Source organism: Amborella trichopoda, chromosome 10 (assembly GCF_054954075.1).
Source record: "Amborella trichopoda isolate Santa Cruz 75 chromosome 10, AtrichopodaSantaCruz75HAP2 v2.0, whole genome shotgun sequence".
NCBI classification, from domain to species: Eukaryota; Viridiplantae; Streptophyta; class Magnoliopsida; order Amborellales; family Amborellaceae; genus Amborella; species Amborella trichopoda.
Window position 1 is genome coordinate 34189568 of NC_142345.1, and position 26429 is coordinate 34215996.

General features: G+C 37.4%; 1 protein-coding gene across 2 annotated transcripts; it reads left to right on the forward strand.

Annotated features, from left to right (window-relative positions):
* Positions 1-434: 434 nt before the first annotated feature.
* Positions 435-26165, forward strand: LOC18446647 (Mo25 family protein). 2 transcript variants are annotated; one of them, XM_020675044.2, is made up of 11 exons: positions 435-798; positions 14876-15037; positions 15425-15543; positions 15833-15907; positions 17998-18091; positions 19018-19077; positions 23631-23699; positions 23984-24082; positions 24370-24414; positions 24643-24745; positions 25786-26165. In XM_020675044.2, exons 1-11 carry the CDS (start codon positions 679-681, stop codon positions 25824-25826), a joined length of 987 nt encoding a protein of 328 aa, XP_020530703.1. In that variant the 5' UTR covers positions 435-678; the 3' UTR covers positions 25827-26165. The 2 variants fall into 2 exon arrangements, with proteins under 2 accessions (XP_020530703.1, XP_006856820.1); XM_006856758.4 differs by lacking the exon at positions 25786-26165 and adding an exon at positions 25256-25618.
* The last annotated feature ends 264 nt before the right edge of the window (positions 26166-26429 follow it).

Genomic DNA, 26429 nt, shown 5'->3' on the forward strand with positions numbered 1-26429 from the left:
AGGGCATTTCCGTAATTTCGCAAAACACACGGGCACCACCATGTCAGTTCTCCCACATCGCCTTTATCGCTAGCGGCTGTGACACTTCGCACGTGCATCCAACAAAGTCCATCGATCAAACTCTCTCTCTAAAAACGCACTCTCCGTTTCTCTTTTCTCTCTACTCATTAAATTCTCCAAATCAATATTTTATTTATTTTTATTTTCGTCCTTTATTTTCATTTAAGGGTAGCGGGGAAAAAAAAAAGAAAAGAAAAAAAGAAGAAGAAACGCAGGGCACGGCCATTAACCGGCGTCTATTTGATCACCGATTTTCCCCAATTTCAGTCGAATTTTTAATGACTGTAGTGAAATTTTCACGACATTAACGATTTCTGAGGATACTCCTCGAAGCTCTCTCTCTTTTTAAGCGCCCTACCTCTTCTGAAACGGTCGTTGTTCTCTTGTCGGATAAGGTTTTGCTGAAATCGAGGGTTTTCAGAAGCCCTAAGTCTTCTCAGTAGCAAAGGTTGATATTTTGTTTCAAATTTAGGGTCTTATGAAACCTTAGGGTGTTGCAGAAGTGGGATTCGGAGAAAATTAGGTTTTGGATAGACGCCAGGGTACATTTTGAGAGAAAGAGGGTGTTTTCCGAAACCTAGGGTTTCTCCAAACCCTAGGTTTTTTGGGGGAGGAAAGATGAAGGGCCTCTTCAAGTCCAAGCCTCGAACCCCTGCAGAGCTTGTGAGGCAAACCAGAGACCTTCTGGTTTATGTAGACGTCTATTGGAACTCTCGTGAAGCCAAGAAAGAAGAAAAGGTAAGCATGCTTTCATCATATTGTGTTTGTTTCTTTTTAGGAGATCCTTTTTTTTTCGTGATTTGGATAATTTGTTATTGATGTTGAAGATTTTTTTACTAAATTTGAATTCTATGGAAATTGACTGAAATTTTTTATTTTTCCATAAATTTGTAACTTTGACAGGCAATTTTGAAAGAGAAACGTATACTGTGATTGGATGGAGTTTGTGTTGTTTACGTTGAAAATTCTAGAATTTTCATGGAGTTTATGCCTTCTACGTTGTTCTATGGTTTATGATTCTCTTCATATCATATTCATGCGTGTTTCTGATTTTCTGTCGTTCTATTCAGCTCAAAAACTGTTATTTTGTTTTTTCCTTTTTGTTGTTTGATTTGTATGATAGAAGGGGTTTTAAGCTGATCTGAGTAATGATACATCACCAAGTTCATCATTTAGCTTTTTTCAGATGACATTAGGTTCTACAAAAACATTCTGAACTAAAACTAATTTGTTCATTCTGCATTTTATCGATGTTGGGATCAGTTGAATGTTTCTCTTAGTTTACTGGTCCTGCTTCAAATTCCCAAGCTGTGTTACTTTTTTATAGCTTTTCTTTCTTTTTATTATGAATCAGGAAACATTCCCAACTTCCAAAAGATTACAAGGAATAAAAACATAAAAAAGTTCTAAAAGCTTAGAATGGATCATCACTTATTTTCAATGTCATTGGGGGTAAATCAAGAATCCATCAATTTAGAAGGAGCAACAGATTTTCTTCATATAGTTTTGGTGAGATTTATCAATGTCCTGGAGATAAATTAGAAATCAATGAAAAATGATTGTTTTAAGAGGCAAATTATCCTCTTATTATATCCAACGTCGATTAAGAAGTTGTGTGTGGCTTTGGGTGAAGAGCAGACAATGTATCTTCTTTGTAGATGATGGTATTATATACACTCACACACAGACACACCCACCCACACACACACACACACTCACACACATTTGAAACATGGGTAATGTGGAATTATCTAAATATTCTGAGTCCTAATAGAATAATGATTTTTGACACTCTTGAAGGGTTAATCTCTCTTTGGTTCTTTCTAATATTGCTAGAAATAACTGTTTTGTCGTTCCTCTTTATAAAAAAGGAATCACTCTTTATTCTAGTTCTTCCTTTAAAGAGTGTGGGGATGATTAAACTCTATTGAAAATGGTTTCAATAACTACTGTTCGAAACTTTTCAAATCAAGCATAAGGTGGTTTCTTGACGTTGTGGAACTTTTGTGCTGTCACTGATTGGAATGCTTGGAGGAGAGTATTCATACAGTTTTTGTAGATCTTTATGGGAGATCTTTTTATATATGAACTTGAGAAACAAGTCCATGATTGTTAGAAGCTTGAGGTAGTTCCTGCTGCAGAAACGAAAAGCAATCCACAAAAAACAAGAAAGAAGAAACAAACACAAAAGAAGAGACAATCAACTACAACACAAAGATATACATGGTTCGACAATGTACCTACGTCCACGGGAGATTAGAGCTACTTTACTGGCAATGGAGAATAGGGTTACAATACTCTCTCTTTCTCACGTCTCTTTGTTTTTTTTATCTAATTAGAAAGAGATTTGTGTTTTTCCCTTAACCATTAACTTTTTGGATGATCAATCGCAACGACATATATCGAGTCCCAGATAGATGGTACAAATTACCAAAATACCCTTGTATGGATATGTATATATCAAGTCTCAGATATATCGAATCCCATGTACGGATATATTCAAACCTTGGCAGCTATATTTCCCCATAATACAAGACATCAATCCTCAACAATCTCCACTTTGGCTGTCGAGCCACCCTGAAGATGTCTTCATCCCCTTACCTCCATAAAGGTACGCTACTGCACCCCCATCCCCTATGGGATGCTTTCCTCACTCTCAACAATGAGAGACATTAAGCAAGTCCAAGCAAAACTTGAACTTTTCTGTGGTGACCGGTTTTGTAAGCATATCTATAGGGTTGTCATTCGTATGAATTTTCTTCAAGTGAATGATTCTTTCTGACACAAGCTCCCTGATCTTGTGATATCTCACATCAATGTGTTTTGTCCTTGTATGAAACACTTAATTCTTTGTAAGATTTATGACACTCTGACTATCACAATGCAACACAGTACCTTCTTGCTCCACCCCCCAACTCACGAGCCAAACCAGTCGACCAGATCGCCTCCTTTGCAGCCTCAATTGCTGTGTGTACTCTGCCTCTGTCGTAGACAAGGCAATCGTGGATTGAAGCATTGCCTTCCATGAAATAGGTCCACCTGCTAGTGTGAAGACCTACCCTGTAGTAGATCTTTGCTTGTTTAAATCACCAACATAGTCGAAACGACATATCCCGCCTGTTCTGTAGAGCTTATTTTCCTGCTGAACATAATTTCGAGATCTGACGTCCCGCTCAGATATCTGAAAATCCACTTAATAGAAGTCCAATGCTCCCTTCCAGGATTACTCATGTATCGATTGACAACACTGACAACATGAGATAAATCTGGCGTGCTACAAACCATAGCATACATGAGGCTTCCTACTGCGTTAGCATATGACACCAGAGACATTTGCTTTATCTCCTCATCTGTAGTGGGACACTGCTGTTCAGATAACTTGAAGTGACTCGCCAATGGAGTGTTAACTGACTTGGCATTTTCCATGTTAAACGCCTTTTCAACATACTTTTTCTGAGTTACCCAGAGTTTATCTACACTTTTAACTGTATGAATCTCCATATCACGGATCCTATTAGCAGGCCCTAGGTCCTTCATATCAAACTCAGAATTTAACATAGACTTGACAGAAGTTATGTCACATGCATTCTTGGCAGCGATGAGCATGTCGTCAACATAAAGCATCAAGAGAATAAGGGAATTATCATCAAGAACTTTAAAATCAACACAACAATCATACTCACTTCTTGAATAGCCAATCGGCACCATGAAAGAGTCGAAGCGCTTGTATCACTGCCTGAGAGATTGCTTAAGACCATAAAGCAATCTCTTGAGCAAACAAACTTTATCTTCCTTTCCATGCACTTTGAAGCCTTCAGGTTGCTTCATAAAGATTTCTTTCTCCAAATCACCATGAAGAAACGTTGTCTTCACTCAAGCTGTTCTAACTCTAAATCAAATATGGCTACTAAAGCAAGTAATAGCCTTATTGAAGTGTGTTTGACAACCAGAGAGAATATTTCATTGTAGTCCACTCCATCCTTCTGAGTGTAGCCCTTTGCTATGAGCCTAGCCTTGAATCTCTCACATTCCTTTTCTGTTGCTGCTTCTTTCTGTCGAAAGATCCACTTGCACCCAATCACTTTCCTTCCCTTGGGCGTCTTGACAAGCTCTCAAGTTTTGTTCTTTTTCAGAGATTTCATCTTCTCCATCATGGCTGTCATCAAGTTATCACTTTGTGCATCACTTAGAGCATCTTCGAAGGAGTCGATTTCCCCAGTACCAACAGTTAGAGCAAAGGCTACCATGTCCTCAAAGCCATATCTTACAGGGGCTTTGTGAACACGCTTCTTTCTGCCTTTTGCCAAACTGTAGAGTTCACCGTGTGATTATTGCTGCTCTGGTATGCTGCTAGATGATTTTTCCTCTTATGGTGTTTCAGACTCTTCTAGCTCCACTTGGACTGTCGATCTTTCTTCATCACTTTCATCTACTTGCACTTTGTCATCTTGCATGTTGATTGACTTCACCATGTGAGGTTCATCAAACACAACATCCCTGCTAAGCACAACCTTATGTGAAGTAGGATCCCAAAGCTTGAATCCCTTCACTCCCTTCTCAAAACAGAGAAAGATGCATTGCTTAGACTTAGAGTCTAATTTGGAACGTTTCCCACTTTGCACATGGACATAGATTGGACATCCGAAGATCCTCAGCATAGAGTAATCTACCGGGTTTCTTGTCCACATCTCCTCTGGAATTTCGCAATCAATCGCTCTAGATGGTGACCTATTAACGATGAAACATGCCATGTTAACTGCTTCTGCCCAAAAACTTTTCTTTAAATCTGCATTCAATCTCATACTGCGAGCTCTTTTCAAAAGAGTCCTATTCATCTTCTCAGCCACACCATTTTGTTGAGGAGTTTCTGATGTGGTAAAGTGACGTACAATCCCCTCTTCTTTATAGAATTCTTAAAATTCTCTAGACTTGTACTCCCCTCCATTATCTGATCTCAAGCATTTCTGTTTCTTTCCTGTCTTTCTTTCTATCCCAGATTTCCATTTTTTAAACATCGTGAATGCTTCACTTTTGTGTTTCATGAAGTAGACCCAAACCTTTATTGAGTAATAGTCAATAAAGGTAATGAAGTATTCTGCCCCACCCTTGGATTTGATTGGTCAAGGCCCCATACATCAGTGTGTACATTGTCTAGTACCCTTGCTCGTATGAATTGCAGTTTTGAATCTAATCTTGCATTGTTTATCGAAAACACAGTACTTACAGAAAACCAGTTTACAGGCTCTGACATCCTTCAACAATTTTCTTTTATGAAGTTCCATCATACGTTGTTCACTCATATGCCCTAAACGCATTTGCCACAGATTTGTGTCATATGTGTTGGACTCAACATCTGTGGTTACAGAAGCTCCACCTGTAATTGTATTCCCTATCAAATTGTATAGGTTCCTAGTCATTTGACCTTTCATGACAACCATAGATCCCGTACTAACTTTGAGGACTCCACCTGTTGCTGTATACTTGCAACCATTCAAATCAAGAGCTCTCAGAGATATTAAGTTTTTCTTTAATTGTGGGACACGCCTCACATCTGATAAGGTTCGTACTATCCCATCAAACATCTTGATTTTAATAGTTCTTATTCCAATGGTCTGCATCGTTCCCCATTAGAATAGACCCCCCACTATATGATTTGTAGGTTTCGAACCAGTTTTTATTTGGACACATATGATAAGAACAACCAGAATCTAAAATCCAAGAATTAGTAAAGTGATTCTTACCTGAAGATATAGAGAGAAGATCTCCATCATCTCCGTCAGAGCTATCGGCCACGCTAGCTTCATCAGATGTTTTTCTTATTTCTATCATCTTTATATCTTCCTTTCTTTTCGAGCAGTCTCTTTTCATATGACCTTCCTTTTTAAGTAATAGCAAATAAACTTGTCTTTCCCTTTCGATTTTGACCGACTTCTACTTGCAGGCCTCATTTGATTTAATCTGTCCCTTTCATGACTCCCTTTGTGTTTTTCAAAGAAACCTTCTCCTTGAGATTTAATACTACTAGTCTTCTTCCTTGTCTCGTTTGACTTAAGAGTAGCAGTTACTTTGTCCGTCTCAAAAGTCTCCTTCCCGTACAGTAGAGTCATAACCAGGTGATCGTATGATTCTGGAAGCGAAGCCAACAAAAGTAGCGCCTTGTTTTTATCCTCGATTTCGACCTCAAGGCTTGCTAATGGCTTATGATCTGGTTGAACTCGTTGAGATGTTCAAGCAAATTTGTGCCTTCTTCCATCAGAAGAGAATACAACTGCTTCTTCAAGAACAACTTGTTTGTTAGAGATTTCGTCATATAGATACTCTCGAGTTTTGTCCAAACCTCCGAAGCAGTTTCGAGATTCACCACATAACGCAAGGCGTCATCTGAGAGATTCAGACGAATCACACTTACCGCCTTTTCCTCCATCTCTTGCTACTCTTCATCGTCTATCTTTGCTGGTTTTTTCGATTTCCTTAGGAAAGCCTTAGCCAGACCTTGCTGTATCAAAAGATCCTTCATTATTCGTCGCCAAAGGGTGAAATTGTTCTTTTCATTGAACCTCTCCATGTCATACTTGTCGCTTGAGCCATTTCCTGTCATCATAGTAGCAAACCCAATACCAATTTGTAGAAACGAAAAGCAATCTACGAAAACAAGAAAGAAAAACAAACACAAAAGAAAGAGACAATCAACTACAACGCAAAGATATACGTGGTTCGGCAACGTGCCTACGTCCACGGGAGATTAGAGCTACTTTACTGGCGATGGAGAATAGGGTTACAATACTCTCTCTTCCTCACACCTCTCTGTTTTTTTATCTAAATACAAAGAGATCTGCGGTTTTCCTTTAACTCCTAACTTTTTGGATGAACCCCTAATCGCAACGATATATATCGAGTCCCAGATAGATGGTACAAATTACTGAAATACCTTTGTACAAATATATATATCAAGTCCCAGATATATCGAATCCCATGTATGGATATATCCGAACCTTGACAGATATATTTCTTCAGAATACAAGACATCAATCCTCAACACTTACTTCCTTAAAGGGCTCGTCTTATTGAATCTACTTTGTTTTGGGTAAAACTTCCCCATGTTATGACCTAGGAGGGCTGGATGGTGCCTACCAGTTGTACTGGATTGGGCTAGACATGCTCTCTTTGTTAGTGAAGTTTAGTCATGAACCAGAAATTTTGTAAAACCGCTTTTAGTTGGAACTTCTTGGTTTCTTGATTCATTGAACAAGCCCTGATGATTGAACTAAGTATCATGGAGATTCTTTTCTTAAGCATCTGAACAATGTAAAGCATAGTTTGGAAACTCGCCTCAAGCTAGGCACTCGGTCCTGGCCTGAGGTGAGTTACTCGGGTGAGTTAGAGTGGACTCCCCCAAGTACTGTTTAGGGCCAAAAGGCCTTGAAAGAGTAAAAATAGATAAAATGTAAAATAAAATGAAAGTAGCAAAGGTTAAACAAAACCAAAAGCAACCTAAAAAATCCAAATAAGCTTAAAAAAGTACTTATTGGGGAATTTTAAAAAAATCCAAAAATAAGGAATATGGTGAAAAAGAAAACTCTCAACCAATCTTTGCCAATAGAGATCCAAATTATATATAAACATTTTATACAACAATCCCATATTTTTCTATATTTTTTTGGGATTTGTTTTTCATTGTTTTATCTACCCCAAGTTGTACGCAAAAGTCAGGGCAACTCGGCTGGGTCTCTAAACACTAGTGTAAAGTAAGAAACAGTGTGGCAAATCCCATTACATCTTGCCTCCTTAATTCCAATTTCTCCTTCAAAAATCCTTCATGACCATGGATATTGTTTTGGTATAAAAGAATCCCTTCACTCAAAATTCTTCTGATAGTAAAGAAAATTTCCCCACAATCAAGTCATGCCCCTTACGTTGTGGCATGTCGGGAATTCACCTCCATGTAGTTAAGAAGATCTCCGAATTCTTTGGATTTGTTCATGTCCTCATTCTCAAAGTTCATTTCTCTGTTGTCTTATAATATGGCGGCAATGTAGAGGGTGAAGCATTACCTGTAACAACTTGCAGCAAATTATTTTATCTTGCCTTTTCTTATCACCACCCAACTATGTAATACGTAACTCAACATCAACTCTAATAGAGTTTTCTTTAGTTTCACCCAGGGAGTGTTTTAAAATCCATATCAAGGTCTGACTCAGGCATGGCTGGGGCTAACTTGGCTTGAAGAGTCGGCCGAGTCATCCCAAAATGGCATGAGCAAAAGGCTGAAAAATTGGCAAAATGCAAAATGTGATGAAATGAGAAAAAATGAATATTAAAGAAAATATAAAAAAGAATTATTGAATTTGAGGGTTTTAACTGCAAAAAATGGTAGTGATTACTACGCAAATTGGATGACATAGCAATAGGAATTTTATAGGAGCATTCAAAATATACATGCAAAATAACTCGGTATACAACCACTATGAGTGATGGGGGGGCTCATGGTCATCTTGATCATGGTCTTGACTATCTCCATAATGGTTTAGTAATGACTTTGTCGGTTGGGTAATTTTGGTAGTCTCTCCTAACCCAAGGTTCCTGAGAGTAGTCTAACCCTCATGCTTCCTCCCAGCCAACTGCTTGTGCTTGCTTGCATGCTCCTTTGTCACCATGATCTTGTTTAGTGGCCTCATCAATGGCATCATCTACTCCAGCATTTCTTTGACTTCTGTTGCATCTTTATGGGGTTGGACTCCTCGTTTGCTTCTTTCCAAGGTTCAAGTTGTAGTTGGCGCAAGCCAAGTTGTGGAAGCTTTCTCTTTGGCATGTGGATCTGTTGGAATGTACTTCAATATTTCTCACACCGTGTTGCAGATGAGCGCCTTGATCACAATACTCTGTAGGTGGTAAGCTCCATTGCCATGTAGTTGGTAATGCTTTTTTGAAAAAAGAAGGAACTCATAGAAAGGAGTCAAATGACAATAAAAGATGGTGTGATATAATAGTACAGGTCCGTATAAAATTGAGAGCTAACCTGGATGTAGCTTAGTGTGAGAGTTTTTTAGTGACATTTGCAAATTTTTGTTTCTCATCCATATGCAGGTGATGTAACCTAGGATCAGCCACTTGCTAATCTTTGATTGCAAGACCCTAAAACACGTTAAATTAAATTAAGGATAAATGTCTACAAATTCAAGAGGTATTCAACTAGTCATCCACAAAACCAAGTAAACAAACTTGCAAGTAAACGCAATTTTGTAAATTTATTTTAATATTTGGGAGATAAGATTTTGAATCCGTGATGGATTGAAATATGTCCTTTAAACAAAATCTCCTTAGGTGGATTCTGATCAAATTTAAAACTAGTCCACGACCCAAAGAGAAGAAGTGGGTATACAACAATTTTAAATTGATTGCAGAAGGTTCCAAAACTAATTCAGGGTTTTGGAAGTTAGTGGGGCATAGAAAAACAAGGGTTTTGATTTTTAAATGAAAATTAGGGAAACAAAGAGGGAAAAAAGGAAAGAAAGGAGAAAAGAGGAAAGAAAGGAAAGAAATGAAAAAAAGGAAGTTAAGGGAAAGGAAGGAAAACAAAGAGGAAAGAAGGGAAAGAAAGGAAAGAAAGAAGTGATAGGGGAAAGAAAGGAAAGAAAAGAAGCAAGAAGTGAAATACTAGAGGAAGAAATTGAAGAGTATTTAGAAGAGAGGGACCTTGGGAGGTGCTACCGAGCCTTCTCTATAGCCTTCAATCAAGATTTCAAGAAGTTATTTCTAGGGTTTTCTTTATGTACAAATTTTTCAAAATAGCATTCTCCAAGGACTGGACGACCCTCCTCTTCCTTATTACATGTTTGTTAAAAAAAATGACTTAAATACCCTTAACTAAAATTATCATTGTCAAAGCCTTTTCCAAACTAATTGGGGTTGGCTACACGAATCCTGGACTACCATTCTACTCTATTAAGGGTCATACCTTTAGTGAGGCCATATGTGGCAATATCTTTTCTCACTACTTCCAACCATGTCCTTTTGGGCCTACCCCTTGCCTTTTTTGAGTCTTCCACTTGAACTAACTTCTACCTCCTAACAAGTGTTGTACTGGGTTTGAGTCCACCCTCTCTCATTGTATCGCCTATTGGTGTCACACCTAAATTTTTCTGAATGTATTCATTTCGAATTCTATCCCTTCTTGTCTTGCCATTCATCCATCTCAACATCCTCATCTCCGCTACACTCATTCTATGGGTATATTGTTTTTTGACCGCCCAACATTCTGCCCCATAGAGCAAAGCTAGTCTCACAATTGTCCTATAGAACTTGCCCTTCAACTTCATTGTTATGCGACAATGACATAAAATTCCGGTTACACATCTCCACTTCGACCACCCAGCTTTAATTAAATGATTAAACTGCCCTTGAACACTCTACAACACCCAAAAGACATACATACCCCCAGCATAACTAAATAAGTAGATGTCCAAATAACCCTGGCTTTCTCTCAAAATAAAAATGAAAACCTTAATCAAATAGTGAAATTAAATTAGTTCCATAGGAGGCCACGATGGCCTCATCAGTAGGGAAAGTTGAGAAAACGAAGATTTAGTGGTTTAGAAATGTGGCTTACATAACTCATAAAGGCTCTAAGTTGGAGAAACTTCTTTACAAAAAATCTTTCTTACCTCCTTCAGAGCTTCAATCTACTTCTTTCCATCTCGCTCAAATCTTTAGATGCAATATTTTACCTCCTTCATTCTCTCGGCATGAGTTGATTGTCCCGAGGCATATAGATATGCCAGATTGAAGAAGAAACCTGGATAAGGCACACATCTAAGAAAATATCGGATAATTAATACATGAATCCTCATCAGTAATGAAGCACAAGGCCATGATGTAAACTTTGGAATCCAAGTGACTATAAGTATCAAGTGTTTAAATGTCAAAACCATTTACATGCCCACGTGTATTGGTCGATTCTACAAGGTACTCCATTGTTCATAAATTATTTCCCATACTTTTCAATGGAATATATATATGTGGCTTCAATTGTCTACATACTTTTTGATGGCATGTATAGATGTGGCTTCAATTGTCAACTTTAGATGATCAACTGCATCATACACGTACCCCATGGCAAGCTGCTTCTCAGAGTTCAATATCTTTTAAAATGCTACAGTGCTACTAGAGAAGTTGTAGCCAGCTATAGTCTGCTCGCACTTATCCCAGAACCTCCTCCTATCGATTATCCCCTCAACTTCCCTTGCAACATGAGTTCTAGAGATAGGAGCATCTGAGTCATTCTTTTAATGCTACTATCTTTCCAAGCTGTGATTGCGACCTCAATATCGAAGCCATGGACGAGAATGAGGCAGCAAATCGTGTGACGGCTCCCCTAATAATCTACCTCGCTGTGTATTGCCTCATCCACTATAGTGCCTAGGAGTGGTGGTTCCTGAATTTGGTGATTTTCCCTTTTCAACATACTTTTTTACCCACTTAAGTTCCCTTATGTCTTTAGCATCATGTTCATGCAGTGGCCGCACAGTGACTCCATACAAATGCTTCCTCTTTCTCATCCGCATCTTTCCTGCATTGATGTAGTTGTTGGCATTCTTATTTATTATTTGGACTGCATCGTGCAGCTGCCTTTGCCACATCATCAAGTAGTCTGAACAATAGCTTATTACTCATCACAGCCTCTGGGAATTGATACGTTTGTGTAAGACTTATTTTACGATCCCTTGTATGCAATATTTAGTATTTTTCTTTTTGAGTAAGTTAACTGAATATTTAATGAAATCAAAACATGTCTTTTTTTAGGGTAAATAAAATTAATGCATGTCCTCACATTGATCTTCTTCGAACCATTTGACATAATGGCCACCCTGACCTCTGCCACATGTTCTTGTACCAATCCACAAACAGCCTAGTAAGCTCATGTGTAGTCAGGGCGTTGATTCCAAGCGCTGCATTAGCTATCATGGATAAAAGAACTTTGAAATCGCCTTTATGACGTACTTTTCAATTGTCTTAGTAAAACTGGACTTGACGGTCCTCTACTCTGATGAAGGCTTTGAAACAAAAGGTAATTTGGCCTTTGGTAGGCTGCATGAATCAGGTGGATTCAGTGGGCTAAGAAGGTTGTTTAGCATGGGCTCCTTTTCCCCTACCTCTCTCTATCATGCTTGCAGACTTCAGCAAACCGGGCAAGTAAGTACCATGTGGTTTGAGTGTATCAAAAAAAAAAAGTACCATGTGGTTTGAGGTAGCTCTTTTGGACCTTCTACAATGCTTGTTGAGGATTTGTAGCCACTGGACTTCTTTGGGTGGGGATTCGCATCCTTAAAAGCATCAAAGTTCCAAAGACATGTAAAATAAATAAATAAATAAATAGAAATCCAAAAACCATTTTTGTGTCAAAAAAAATGGTAAATATTAAATAAGGTTGGGAAAAAATAAAAAACAAGGAATATCTCCTAAAAATCATGAACAATTTGTGATAAATGAAGAATAGCTTGGGGAAAACAAAGTCTGGTGTGTATGCATACACAATAACATTTTCCAGTGAAAATAAAAAATGACATAATTGTCATTCCTATAGAGAGTTTGTGGTTTGTATAAATTATTCTAAAATAAAGTTCAAATTTATAAAAAACAATGTTCCACGTTTGGTCAGCAAACAAAAAACCTGGTCTAGTTGAAATGAAGCCTAGATCAACATTGCTTTCAAGTAGTTTGAAGAAATCAAATGAGATCTATAGTTTTACGGTGAACATTTCACTTTTGAGAAAAGGCAAAACAAAAATTATGAAACATAAACATTGTGAATAAATTATTAGTTGTAAATCGATCATTAAAGGTTGCAAAAATTGAATCCTCATTATATTTTTGGTGCTTGATTTTGGATTGGTAATATTCAACCAAAGGTTTTTTGAACTTGGAATGTGGATTTGGATTTCTGTCAAATCCCATGCATTTTGTTAGCTTTCTCACAAATCTGGTTAAATGATTGGGAATGCTGAAAAACATCCCTAGGGTTGTAATTTGGGGCTTAATACCCACTGTTGAGAAATGCAAACTTCAATGTTTGTTTCTTCCCCACGAAATGTAAAGAGCACAGTTGGACTCAGTGAGTCATGGCCGAGTGGCCAACTCCACCAGGGCTCTGGGACTTGCCTTAGGCTAACCAGGACAATGATGCGCCCAGTTCTAAACTAGCCAAGGCCTAGCCGCATGCCAAGTAGAGAGCTCACAATGGCATGTTTCATCCATGCGAGTCCAATTCTCCTACTCAAATTGAGAATGTTCTGGAGCATAAAAGCTTTGAGTCAGCATGGGCTCTTTCATCAATGGAGATGGCATTCATCACTCTAATGGTCTCTTTCACCCAAATAGAGCCACTTAATTGGGAGTACAAAACAATGAATACTTGAAGCACATGTAAAAATGGGAGCTGAAATTCAAATACCAAGTGGTAAAGCCTTTAAAGGCTGCAAACCCCAACACGAATTGCTATCCTCTTTTATTAAAAATAGGACTTTAAACATCCCATGATCTCAATGTAAGGAAATATGATAATATGAATAAGTGATCAAGCTATTGTGCTATTCTTAACTTCATATTATCTCATTACCTTCAAGAAAAGCATTTGTTTTAACTTGTAACAGTACTTGGAGTTCTCATGTAATTCCTGTCCACAATGGTCTGCAAATTATAATTATGTTTGTGTCTTCCTGTTTGTTCACCACTCAAATGCTTATGATCACAATATGCCTCTCACGGATGTGATTCACTGAACTAATTGCCCATCATTGTCTACATAAGAAAATGATGGAGTAGATCATGTATCTAAGATCATGCCAGTGAAGAATTATTGAAACGTTATTAGGCTTCTGTTCCTAGTTTCAAAATTTATCCTTGCAAGAAATTAGAAATAGTTTTTTATCCATAGTTTATCCTTTGGAGATTACTTTATCCACCATATAACTTGAGATGTACTTCCACTGCTGCCTATATTTAAATTAATTTGGCTGTAACTTACACTTATTTTGCAGCATATTAGTGTTGGGTAAAATTGCAAAATATTAATATTTCAGAAACTGGGCTCCTTAAAAACATCTAGGCCCAGCAATTATCTTTGACCAGTTTGCCTTTGCCTAGCCTGCCCGTTGTTGGTGTATGAACCCACTAAGTTACTTGATACGTGGATTTTACAGCTTGTGCAGTATTGTCTTAGTGTCTGAACCAATAGATTTATGAATATTGTCCTTGGTCATGATGTACATGACTTGTAGCTTAAGGAACAAAACTTTTCTGGAGTGGCTGTACACTACCAATGTGCTTACTATATGACGTAGTGATACATGATTTTTTTTTTTTTTGATAAGTGGTGATACAGGATATATAAATTGAATTTATATTGTACCTGAAATATTCTTTTAATCGTTGGGTTATAATATCAACCTTTATATCCTGATGGGAAATATATGCATAGAACTTTGTATGTCATGCAAACATGTTGCTTTCACTTGTTCTTTCTGCTGTTATAGAGCATTAAATCTATATCTCAATAGTTGTTGTAAAGTATGTGGCAGTGATAGTTTCAGAGTTATAAATTTCAGTTCACTTTCTCTGTTCTTTATGGAAATGTTTGAAATTAAAGGACTTATATAAGGTAAGGATCAATGACATTGTCAGCAAAATCTGGCGAATGCTTCATTTGACATGTGGACTCTTGGACTGACTAAAGCTGTTGTCCTTTGTACTGTCTCTATGTGTGGACTAAATTAGAATTCTGGCTCAAAATGATGATTGTTGATGTTTCCTGTGTCTTCAGATGGCAGATTTAAGTAAACTCATTCGTGAGTTGAAGTCTATTCTTTATGGGAGTAGTGAATCGGAACCAATCGCAGAAGCTTGTGCACAGTTGACCCAGGAATTTTTCAAGGACAATACTTTACGTCTTCTTATCATTTGCCTTCCAAAAATGAACTTGGAGGTAGGCCTGAATTATTTTGTCACCGACAGAAACACATGCATGTGTGTGCATGTGCACATTGGCATATATATGTACCTGTTGTACTGTGTTGGCTTTAATAGGTTCTTTCCTACAAAGTTTTTCTCAAAAAAAAAATAGGTTCTTTCCTAAGAAGCACAAACATGTTTGGGACCCAATTGTCCTACCATGAGAGCTATGTTCTATTGTCTATTAGTTTCCTATTAGGCATCTATATGTTTCAGGTTTCTATTTTTTAATAAACTGATAAGGTCTTGTACTTAAAGGTAATTTCGTGGTCCAACTCAAAATTATTTATATATTTTTTATTGAATTTGTTGTCTGCTCTCGTTTGTGATGACTTATTTGATGGATGCTTCTTTCCTGCAGGCTCGCAAAGATGCAGCTCAGGTTGTGGCAAATCTGCAAAGACAGCAAGTTCAGTCACGTCTAATTGCTTCAGATTATTTGGAAGCTAATAAAGATCTTTTGGACATTTTGATAGCTGGGTGAGCGCTGTATTTTTTTCCCTTTAGATGTAGGCCTTTAATCTTTATATCATGAGCATGTTTTTCCATACGAGATTATGTTAATTTCTATCTCGCTGCGGTATGTTTATTTTTTATGTGACATCAATGTATTATTGACTTTGGAACTTCAAGAGCATTGCAAACATTTAGTGTAATGTTCGTTTTCTTCATTTTAAAAAATATCTGGTTATACTTGATAGTAATGCTTTATGTTTTCTGTACTATACAGGATATGTGACATGTGCAATATCTTTCCTTTTTTTTTCAGGTATGAGAATGTGGATGTAGCACTACATTATGGTGCAATGTTGAGGGAGTGTATTCGTCATCAAAGTATTGCAAGGTAATTAGCTTGGCTGGTAGCCATTAAGTGGGTTATTGATTCCCTTGAATTTGTTATCATTTCGTAGTAAAGATTCTAAGTAATTATGTTAACTGTTGTACTTCATCATTGACAATGTTTGATATCCATGATTCATGGATCAGATATTTTACACATTTTCTCGTTCTGGGCTATGACTAGCACTCAAACCTGATTGAAGTTACGGAATATTTTTCTACTTCAGTGCTGCATTCTTCCTTATTGGTGCATCTGTCATTCCTTTCTTATTTTTGCTTTAGCTTGCCAACTCATTTGGTATAGGGTCTTTCAAAACCCAAAGACACAAGGTCGAAGACCCTGTTGATATCTTATGATTTCCATACGTATGGGAATTATATACATCCTTAGGGGTCCAAGATTCAAGATCCATGTACAAATAAAGGTGGACAAATTATACTAAAGGGAAATTTATCTAAATACCCATAAGATATGAACGACTTAACGTTGTTCCCAATTGCAACTCTTCCAACTCATAGCCATGTGTCTTTTGATGGGTATTTTGAAATTAAATCAAAAGATATGGGTAAAATGTAAAATAGCTCATCTCTCATGGGTATTTAGATAAATTTTCCGATGTTAAAAGGTGGTAAAAACAAAGTGAACTTTAAGAATCATTTGACTTTGGTTAGTGATATGGAGAAGTAAAAAATGCGAACATGTAAGATTTTGTATGTGAATTCAAAATGAAATAAAAACAAAGCTCAATGTAATTCAAAAATTAAATGAAGAGTAAGAATATGCCCCCAATATCTTTTGTATTTTGCCACCCAAAATGTGGGTGGCAATATGATATTAACTAATTTAGCCACTGGGTGGATTATAAAAAAATTCAGTGGCTGAATCCTCCCCTAAAGATTATAATTTGATCTATAAGTGAACAAGAAAAACAAATGCATTAATTATTAAGTCTCTATCAGAAAATAGTATAGCAAATTTAATGACCCACAATATAGAGAATTCCCAAATGTCGACTACTTATAAAACAAATTAAGACAAAAAAGAATGAACCCCTTGTTAATAGGTGCCAAAAGTAGTGATTAAGTATAAAATTAAACTAAATCTAAACTATTTGCATTTAATTTTCACCTGAAGCCCCTACTAAACATTTTGTGTGAGACCAGTCCTATTGTTCTTGTGATATATTATTAATGAAATTAGGCAACGATTTAACATTAGGACTCAGGATGGAAGCAGGTACAGCTCGAGTCTGACTTTGCCTAGTCTCAACAAGACTCGATTGAGTCTATAAAAAAATATCACAGTAACCTTCGGAAGTGAGAGTTAGTCTGTTCCTGAGGTTTTTCAATAGGACCCAGCACCCACCCTGCTGGGTCTTAGTAACTCAGGCGAATCTGAATAGGACTCGCAGAGTTTTAAATCATTGAACTTAGGAAAAGCAGTCTGGGCAAGTGCATTGGTAGTCTTAAGGGCACATGGGGTTCATATGCAAGGCAGACACCACCTGGTCCCTTGGGGATTTCTGCATAGATTAGTGTCTGAAGTTCTTTTCTTACTATCTGAAGTTCTTTTCTTACCTCTTTCCGGTTGGTTTGAAATTTCCTTGTTAGTAAAAGCCACCTGTCCTGGCTTTGACATTGGGATGTGGTAGGCTTTGTAAATGTAGCCATGAGATGGCTACACATTGCCCTGGTTTGCATTTTTTTGGGCATGGTTTATCAAAAGAGATAAAATTTATCCTCATCACTTCCACTGCATAGTTGTTGTTACTTTCTTTTCATTTAGAGTTGATTTGTATTATGATCTTCTTGGCAGAAACATAAAAGTTTAGGTTTTTGGTAAGACTCTTACTATGCCTTTTCTATTATTATTTGCGATCATCAAAAGATTCTTTTGCCATTCCATAAATAACTGATGGTTTTCCCTTGCAAATATTTCTTTTATCTTGGAAATGGACCCATGATGGATATATCTATTGAGATACCACTGCTATCATTATTTTTATAAATTTCTTTGTAGAGTATGAATAGTTGTCGGTGCCAAAGTAAATGAATGTTCCTTGGAGCTAGTTTCAACTTTTTTCTGTTTTGCAGATACGTTTTGGAGTCTGAACACATGAAGAAATTTTTTCCCTATATACAACTCCCCAATTTTGACATTGCTTCTGATGCTATGGCTACATTTAAGGTAGTGTATACTAGAATCTGGGGTAGTGTTATTCGCTTTGGCTGACAATTAAATAGCAAAGTGTCCTTTCTCTTGGCCAGAATGTGAGAATTTTGCCCAATCTTTATTTCTTTCATATTCCATGAAAAACAAAATCATATAGTCGAAATATATCTAAAGGTCCCTGTGTGATGCATAAGACCCTTATTAGCTGAAATCCCTCAGAACTATGCCCAAGGAGCAGGGATCTGTGGACCAAGTAATACCCATCATAATGGTTTATTAGTGTTACAAACTTGTCCTCTAGGTGAGCATGCTACAACTCTCACATTGTCATGACTCATACAGTCCTCTTGTTCTTCAGAATTTGTTTTAACCTTTAATCCGCGAGGTTTACAGAGGTCTTCCTCCTTAACAAAGTGAATGCGGCTAAGTGCGGCTCTAAACTTGTGTCTCTCTATCTCTCACAGGCACACACACAGAAAGAGAGAGTAGATGATCTAAATAGAGAAACTGCTGTTTTTATGTGTCTTGCTCTGTCGTATTCCTTGATATGATATACTGGCTGTTGCCTGGTTGCCTAACTTGCTGCGGGCATTTGTTTCATTCCCTGTCCAAAAAGTGAACATGACAGTGCCTCTGATATTAGCTCATGGGTGTTGTCAATTTACAACCTTTATTTATGTGTGTGATACGTTTGCACTGGATGGCTCTCCTATTTGAATTGGCTGGACAGACTTCAGATATTTTGCATTTGTGGACATGAATCAACTATTTTTTTATCGCTCTCCAGTTTTTATTTGTTCATTTCCTCATGAAGTAGTTTACTGTACTTCCTTACGAGTCTTGTGGAACTTAGACATTTGGGACATCATAGGCCTTTTTGGTGTAACCACTGGGAACTGATTTCAAGGAATTCTTATTTGACTTTGCATCATTTAATGCAGGAACTTCTAACAAGGCATAAATCAACAGTTGCGGAGTTTTTGAACAAAAACTATGATTGGGTGAGTCTCGTTAGCAATGGTCGCTTTTTTATGAGATTCAATGCATATAGTATTTGTGATGTCGTTAGTCCAACTTGCATTACTGCAATCAGGCCTGCACTGCCACAATGTGGTTGATATAATGATACGGTCCTCTTTTTACTCTCTTTTTCTCATCCAAGAAATTGCGGTAGGCATTCTTCTAATGTTTCTCTCGTCTGATATCTGGAACCCTATTCAAACAACTTTCTTGATTCTTGATCAGAAATCTTCTTGTAGAGCCTTGAAATATGTCGCTTGAAATTATGGACTTCATGTTTTACCCAGAAATCGTTTATTTGTCTTTTCTCGTTTTTGAGACACTCAGTTACTATATTGTTTATGTTTTCGGTAAGTAGTAGCATGTTGCTTAAATCAAAGTTTCTTCTGCACTACTTTTTTTGCACAAGGAAAATTTTACCAGGGCTACAAAAGAAATGACCAAAAGAAAGAGCAGCAAACATCATTCTGGTGTTGAGAGCTAAAAGCTTCTCCTGGTCCAAATATTGCCAGCCATTATCCTCATACTTCTAATCTTATCTGCTATCAGTTACGAGACTCCTATGGGCCACACATGATTTTCTCTTGAAATCTCATTTGACTCTGTATACATCTGTTATATCCCAAGGAATATGTCCTCTAGCCATCCAATTGAGGAACTGAAAATGACCTCGGTAAACTGCAAAGTGCTTTGCTCCTTCATATTTGCATATTGCCTCTTCCAACTCCACCACCTAAGCGAAGTGAAGCACTTTCCACCAATTTCAGTCGAGCCGTTCCCAACTTGATATTGCATGTTTTACACTCTTCTTAATTGCTCCTTGTACCCCGATAAAACCCCAGAGTTGTTACCATTTCCAAAGGCACTTGTTTAACTACAAGAAGTCTTAACTCATTAGTTAAAAATAACTGAAAGTTCTACTCGGTCTTGTGTTCTTCTTAAAATGCAACCATAGAGAGTCCATCGTAGGAGAGACAGCGAACTTCATACTTAAGGATGTTAGTCGTAAACTAATTTTTCTTAAAATGTAGTATCTAAAACCTATCCTTGTTACGTAAAACGTTTTCTTTGTTGTTCCATATACCAAAAGCAGATCCTGTTTACCTTCATATTTCTTGGACCATATGTCACTGAGTTGCCTCCTATTTTTATGCACCACATATGTAGTCATTCGCCTGTTTTGGCATATGCAGAGCATATGCCCCATAAACTTGAGGTTGGGTGGTTTTTTGTTCGGCCTTTATCATATTGCCTTTTATTTGCAATACCTATTTTATGAATATGTTGTTTCATGAGTATTTATTTAACCTTGTTTTTTTAATGTAATATTTTATCATGCCTTTACAAAAATGGGGCCTAGACAAAAATGGGCCTCTACAACGTAAAATTCAAAATGACAAGGGATGTCTCATGAACACCCTTTTTAGCCAAGGAATCAGCAACCTTATTAGCCTCACGCTAGAAGTGTTGGAAGGAGGCCCTCAGATTGCTGATGATGTCAAAAACCTTGTCAATGACATTGTTCTCTCTTCATTGGAGCTCTGCATTTCTAGTAGCCCACAAGATAACATCCTGTGAGTCCCCGTCAATGAGGATGTCTTTCCAACTTGGAGCTAAACATCTGTGTGGAGAGAGCATGGAGGTTGGCTTCATTAGAAATGGGGCCTGAGAATGTCTTTACATCCTCCCAAGGTGGTCCCAGATTACACTAATGTTTTTTAGTTTCTCCACAGGTGGTCCCAGATTTCACCTTTTAATCCGGCATGTCCATTTCCCCACGATAGTACCTTTGAAATTAAATTTTACTGTGCCTAGCCTTGGGGTGTCACACTTCATGTAGCTGCCACATGTTCCCAATAAAAGGACCCCAAAATTCCTTTGTAATCAAGATCCAAGACATGTTATTCTTTCCTTTCACCAAGTGCGAGTGTGTTGATCGTTGAATATCCTATGTAAATTCAAGGGAATATATACATATCAATCATATTCTTTTTTATGGGTAGCATATAGATCCTATTTTATTTTTGATATTTAGAAATTGTCCCATGTATTTTATATTTGCCAATCCAGTCCCTTTTTTTCAGAATATAAAGTATATTTTAATTTTGTCACTTTTGCCATATTTTAGATTAAACTCAAATTTGGTATGTCCATACTTCTCACTATCATACTCCTATAAAAATATTTTAAAAATAATTTAAAATAAATAAAATTACCCAATTATCCCTCTATACAATTCAGGGGTAGTTTGATAATTTTGTTTATTTAAAATGATTTTTTTAAATATATTTTTATAAGTATATGGTGGTGAAAAGTATGGACCGACCAAATTTCAACCTAATCTGAATTATAGAGAGAGATAAAATTAAAATACACTTTATGTTCTCAAAAAAAGGACTTATTGTGAAAAAGAGAATATTTAGGACTATTTCTAATTATCATAAGTAAAATGGGACTTATATGTAAGTTTCCATACATTCAAGCATATTTTCCACAGCACAGAAATTAAAATCAGTCTTCATAACATGAACCATTGTTTCACCAAATCCTCGATCTGTTCTGGTGTACCCATTGTATGTCAAACCATTCCAACTGCACTTCCTACATATTCCCAGCAAAGGAGCAATGTAAGAACTAAGAACAGATGATGTTGTACCAATCCTACATCTTCTTTGCACATAATGCATTAGGCAACCTGTGATGTATTAGATGGTCAATTGTTGGAGCAATGTAATAACTAAGAACAGATGATGTTGTACCGATCCTACATCTTGTTTGCACATAATGCATTAATTTGTATTAGGCAACCTGTGATGTATTAGATGGTCAATTGTTGGAGTAATGTAAGAACTAAGAACAGATGATGTTGCACCAATCCTACATCTTCTTTGCACATAATGCATTAATTTGTATTAGGCAACCTGTGATGTATTAGATGGTCAATTGTTGGAGCAATGTAAGAGCTAAGAACAGATGATATTGTACCAATTCTACATCTTCTTTGCACATAATGCATTAATTTGTATTAGGCAACCTGTGATGTATTAGATGGTCAATTGTTATCCAATGAAACCAGCCACGAAAGGCTATTGTTCTGTAAGGAGTGGGCATGCCCCAGTTTCCTTGGGATAAATGATGTCAAGGGATAACAGAATGAGGTTATTGTAGGATGATATACTAGAAAACTCATTATGGCTGTTAGGGGCCCAACTCATTTGATCTTCCCTACTGGGCATGTAGTAGATGCCCTCTAACTCCATTAGCATCTCGAGGCCTTTTCTAAAGCATGGGCTCCACACTGTCCTGTGCCCAGATCCATTGTGCTATCAACAACCTTCACATTAGAACTATTGGCTATCACAAATATTTGTGGTACTTCTCTTTTGGTGGCATAACCTGCAGCCAAACATCCTTCCAAGAAAGGGTTTTCCCATCACCTATTCTCCTATTGATCTTAAACCTTTCTCTTACATGGTCAATTTGATAAGCACCCAATGCCTGTATCCTCCCTTCTGTAAGTGTCTTGAAGGTCACTTAACCTCCATCATTGTCTAATTACTTCTTTGATACTAGTCCAACTTAGCACTTTGGCCTGCATGCAACTTTCCATTTAACTAGGTGAAGTCTTTTTTGTTCAGAGTCCCCATTCCTAGGAAAGCAAGCATCATCCTCTTTGTTCTACATGAAATAGAAGGAGGAACAGGGCATAGGGATAAGGAATATAGAGATTGGATAAAATTGATTTAATTAGGGTTATGCGACCCCTAATGACGAGCCGAGCCTTCCACAGTGTAAATTTTCCTTGAAATCTCTCAATTATGTCATCCCATTTTGCATTGGGGGCCTTAAATCAGCAGAGGGGTAAACCTCGCCACTTATTTCAGATGCTATCAGTGCCGGTGTGCCACAAATCACTCTCTTCTCCAGCTGAATGAGAACTTGGTCAATCACTGTTAGACCCGTGAGTTTGTCTTTAACGTATTGCCCTTCAATCTGGAAAGTGCCTGGAAACATCTGATGAATAGCCATAGCTTTATCCATGTGCTTCATGTCCGGATCACAAAATACTTTTGTGCCATATACTGTAGGTAACTAGGATGAGCCCTCAGAAGATGCCTCGTAGCCTCCTGCTCTATAGACCTCCTTAATTGTTGGACTAAAAGCTTCAGCTGTGGTCACAAGTAGTAAGGTAAACAAGGGTCACCCTTCCTGATCCGTCTAGAGCATGACAAAGGACCCCTCGGTGATCCATTTATTAGGACTGAAATCTGGGCTTCCTGTTGTGGGGACATAACTTCATCAAGTACCTCCTTGAATCTTTAAGCCATGACCTGGGTGGGGATTTTGTAGGTGCTGGTTAAGCTAATGCCTTGAAGATCCTTAATATTTTCAATCCCTTACTTTTAAGGTATTAAAGGAATTAAGGAATTTTATTTAAGCTTCAGTCCGTCTTTCTTGTTTTTGTTGTAGTTCTTAACATTCTTATGAGTTACTAATATAGTCTGTCTCTGGAGTTTATTCTTTCGGTTTGCAGTTTTTTGCAGATTATAACTCCCAGCTGTTGGAGTCCTCTAATTACATCACTAGACGTCAAGCTGTGAAGGTATATACCTTTTCATGTAGTAAAATTTGTCATTTCTCTTGTACTTGTTTTCTTGTATATGTTGTTGGTCGATGCAATTCTACAAGCATACTGGAAATATAAAATCATGCTCAAAAGAGATGTATGTTTCTTGGTGGTGACTAATTTTAAAATGCTGACTTATTTTTCAAACTCCTAAATAACCGCCAGGAAAATACGGAGCAGTATTAGTAGTATTTCATGCGATAGTGCATATTTATGTTGGGCTATTTATGTTGAGCAACTCATTAATCCTTTTGGTGCAGCTTCTTGGAGATATTCTACTAGACCGTGCCAATGTTGCCATTATGGTGCGGTATGTAAGCTCAAAAGATAACTTGAGGATCCTCATGAATCTTCTCAGGGTACGCCAGTCTGTATTTGATGTACATAAGGCGACTATTTTTATTTTATAGTTCTTGATATGTAGATCAACAGACAGATGCATCTTACACATCATCATCATCATCTTACACTTCTTAAAAAAAGTCCAAAAGTATGTCCTTTTAGAGAAATATGCTAGTTCTATGCTGTAGATACCTAGGAACTATTGATGAATACTCTTGCAGTTCATCAACTGTTGTGTTTTGATCATAACCTTGTGTCAAAAGGGCACTTGAAATTGACTTCCAAGGGTGCCCATGTGTTACAGGAATCAAGTAAGAACATCCAGATTGAGGCGTTCCATGTTTTCAAGGTACTCTCTATGATTTTGCTGCATATTGTTATTTTCTTCTTCATCGTCATCGTCGTCATCATCATCATCTCTCTCTCTCTCTCTCTCTCTTTCTCTCTCTCTCTCTCTCACACGCACACACAGAGATGCACCCACACTCACTCACTCAGAGCTAAGAGTAAGATCTAGGTACGCCCAAGTAAAAGTACTGAATTTTGGTTGGATGGTTTCCTTGCTCCCTTTTTGTAGGTATTCGTGGCTAACCAGAACAAGCCTCCAGAAATTGTTAGCATCCTCGTCGCAAACAGAAGCAAGCTGCTTCGATTTTTCAGTGACTTCAAGACTGACAAAGGTACAGAGTGTTGCATAAATCTTGTCAAGCCCATTAGGCTTCATTCATAGCAACAAATATCTTAAAAATACAGAATGTTGAATAAATCTTATCACGCCGAAAAGGCTTCATTCATAGCAACAAATATCTTAAAAAACTCAAATAGTATTCCCATTATTCTTCTTCAAACTATTTTGAAAGAAAATAAGGATGGCTTGATTGATTAAGATGTTGATGATAGCAACACCATGTCCCAATTCAAATCCCAAACTGAACTACCTAAAGAGATTTGCTTCAAAAGAAACCAATAATTATGAAACAATGATTCTGGTAAAAGTTACTGTAGGTTATAATTATATGAAATATAAGAAACCATAAGCCTGTAAACTTCTTGGTTGGTAACATTGGTCCCAATTCAGATAATATATAGGGAACATATGTGTATCATCTGTTTTTTTTTTTTTTCTTTATATTGTTCCTTTAATTTGTGTTTTTCTTTGCATTTATAATTCTACTGCTTTTGGATCATAGAGGATGAACAATTCGACCAAGATAAAGCCCAAGTGGTCAAAGAGATCGCAGCCTTGGAACCCAGAGAGCTACCATAGGTTTAGGGGATGGGGGGTTGTACCCTTTATGGCATTGCAAGTTTCTTTATGTAATATTAGTCGGTCTAAATGTGCAATCGTAAGAAGATAATGCATTCTGAATCTTGCTTTAGAGAGCGCTGGTAGCATGTGAAATTCATATATTTATGCCGCATCACCTGATGGCCTGCAGGCCTTTTGATGCGGGATTCATTTGTATTCTCCAGTCTCCACTGTTTTGTGGTGAAGGATACCTGTTATGGGGTTTGGTGAATTACTGCGGTGTTTATTGCATTTTCGCTCAAAAGTGTATATATAGAATTATTGTGTCAGCATCTAGTTTAGGAAGTATTGCATAACTTCTTCTGAGCTGTGGCAAAAATTTGGACTGTCCATTTCTATGGATGATCGAAACATGTGGGTCCTACCCATTACTGAAGTTTGGCCAGCTCATGTCTTGCTTGACTGAATCAGATGTGCTAGGTGTGCTGTATGCCTTAATAGGAGCTACATAAGGTGGATCATCCCTATGAAAAGAAGTGAGCTAAAATGATTCTGTAAGTCTTTCTGTAAACCGTATAATATACTTGAACTTTGTGTGGTCATGGGCACAAACAAGCCATACACCTTCTGTTCTCATTAGGTGTCATTGGAGGTGAACTGATCTTCTACTTGCAGACTTAAAAACAGAAGGGTAGCTCATCTCCTCATCTGTTGATCAGAAAGATTGGTGGATGTGTCAGTTTGTGTGCATAGAAATGCAGCATGTTATATATATGTACCCCCTTGTTGCATTGGAATCAAAGAGTGCTCCCAGTCCTTTCAGGGAGACAGAGAGAATCAACTTTCTAGCATCACAGTGCCTTCGCTGTTGTAATAGTAGGAAGATGTGCTTATGAGAGTGTGCAGGCGTGCGGGTGTGTGTAAGAAAGAGAGAGAGAGAGAGAGAGAGAGAGCATTTCCCAAGCTGTCAACTGCATAATTGCTGTTGAAGCAATGAGGTCCTATTACTTTTCCAAAATCCAACTTCGATGATTGCAACATGTTGACATCTATGGGAGTGAATATAGAACGCAAATATGCTTGGAAGTGGAAGTGAGATGGACCATCCATACAGC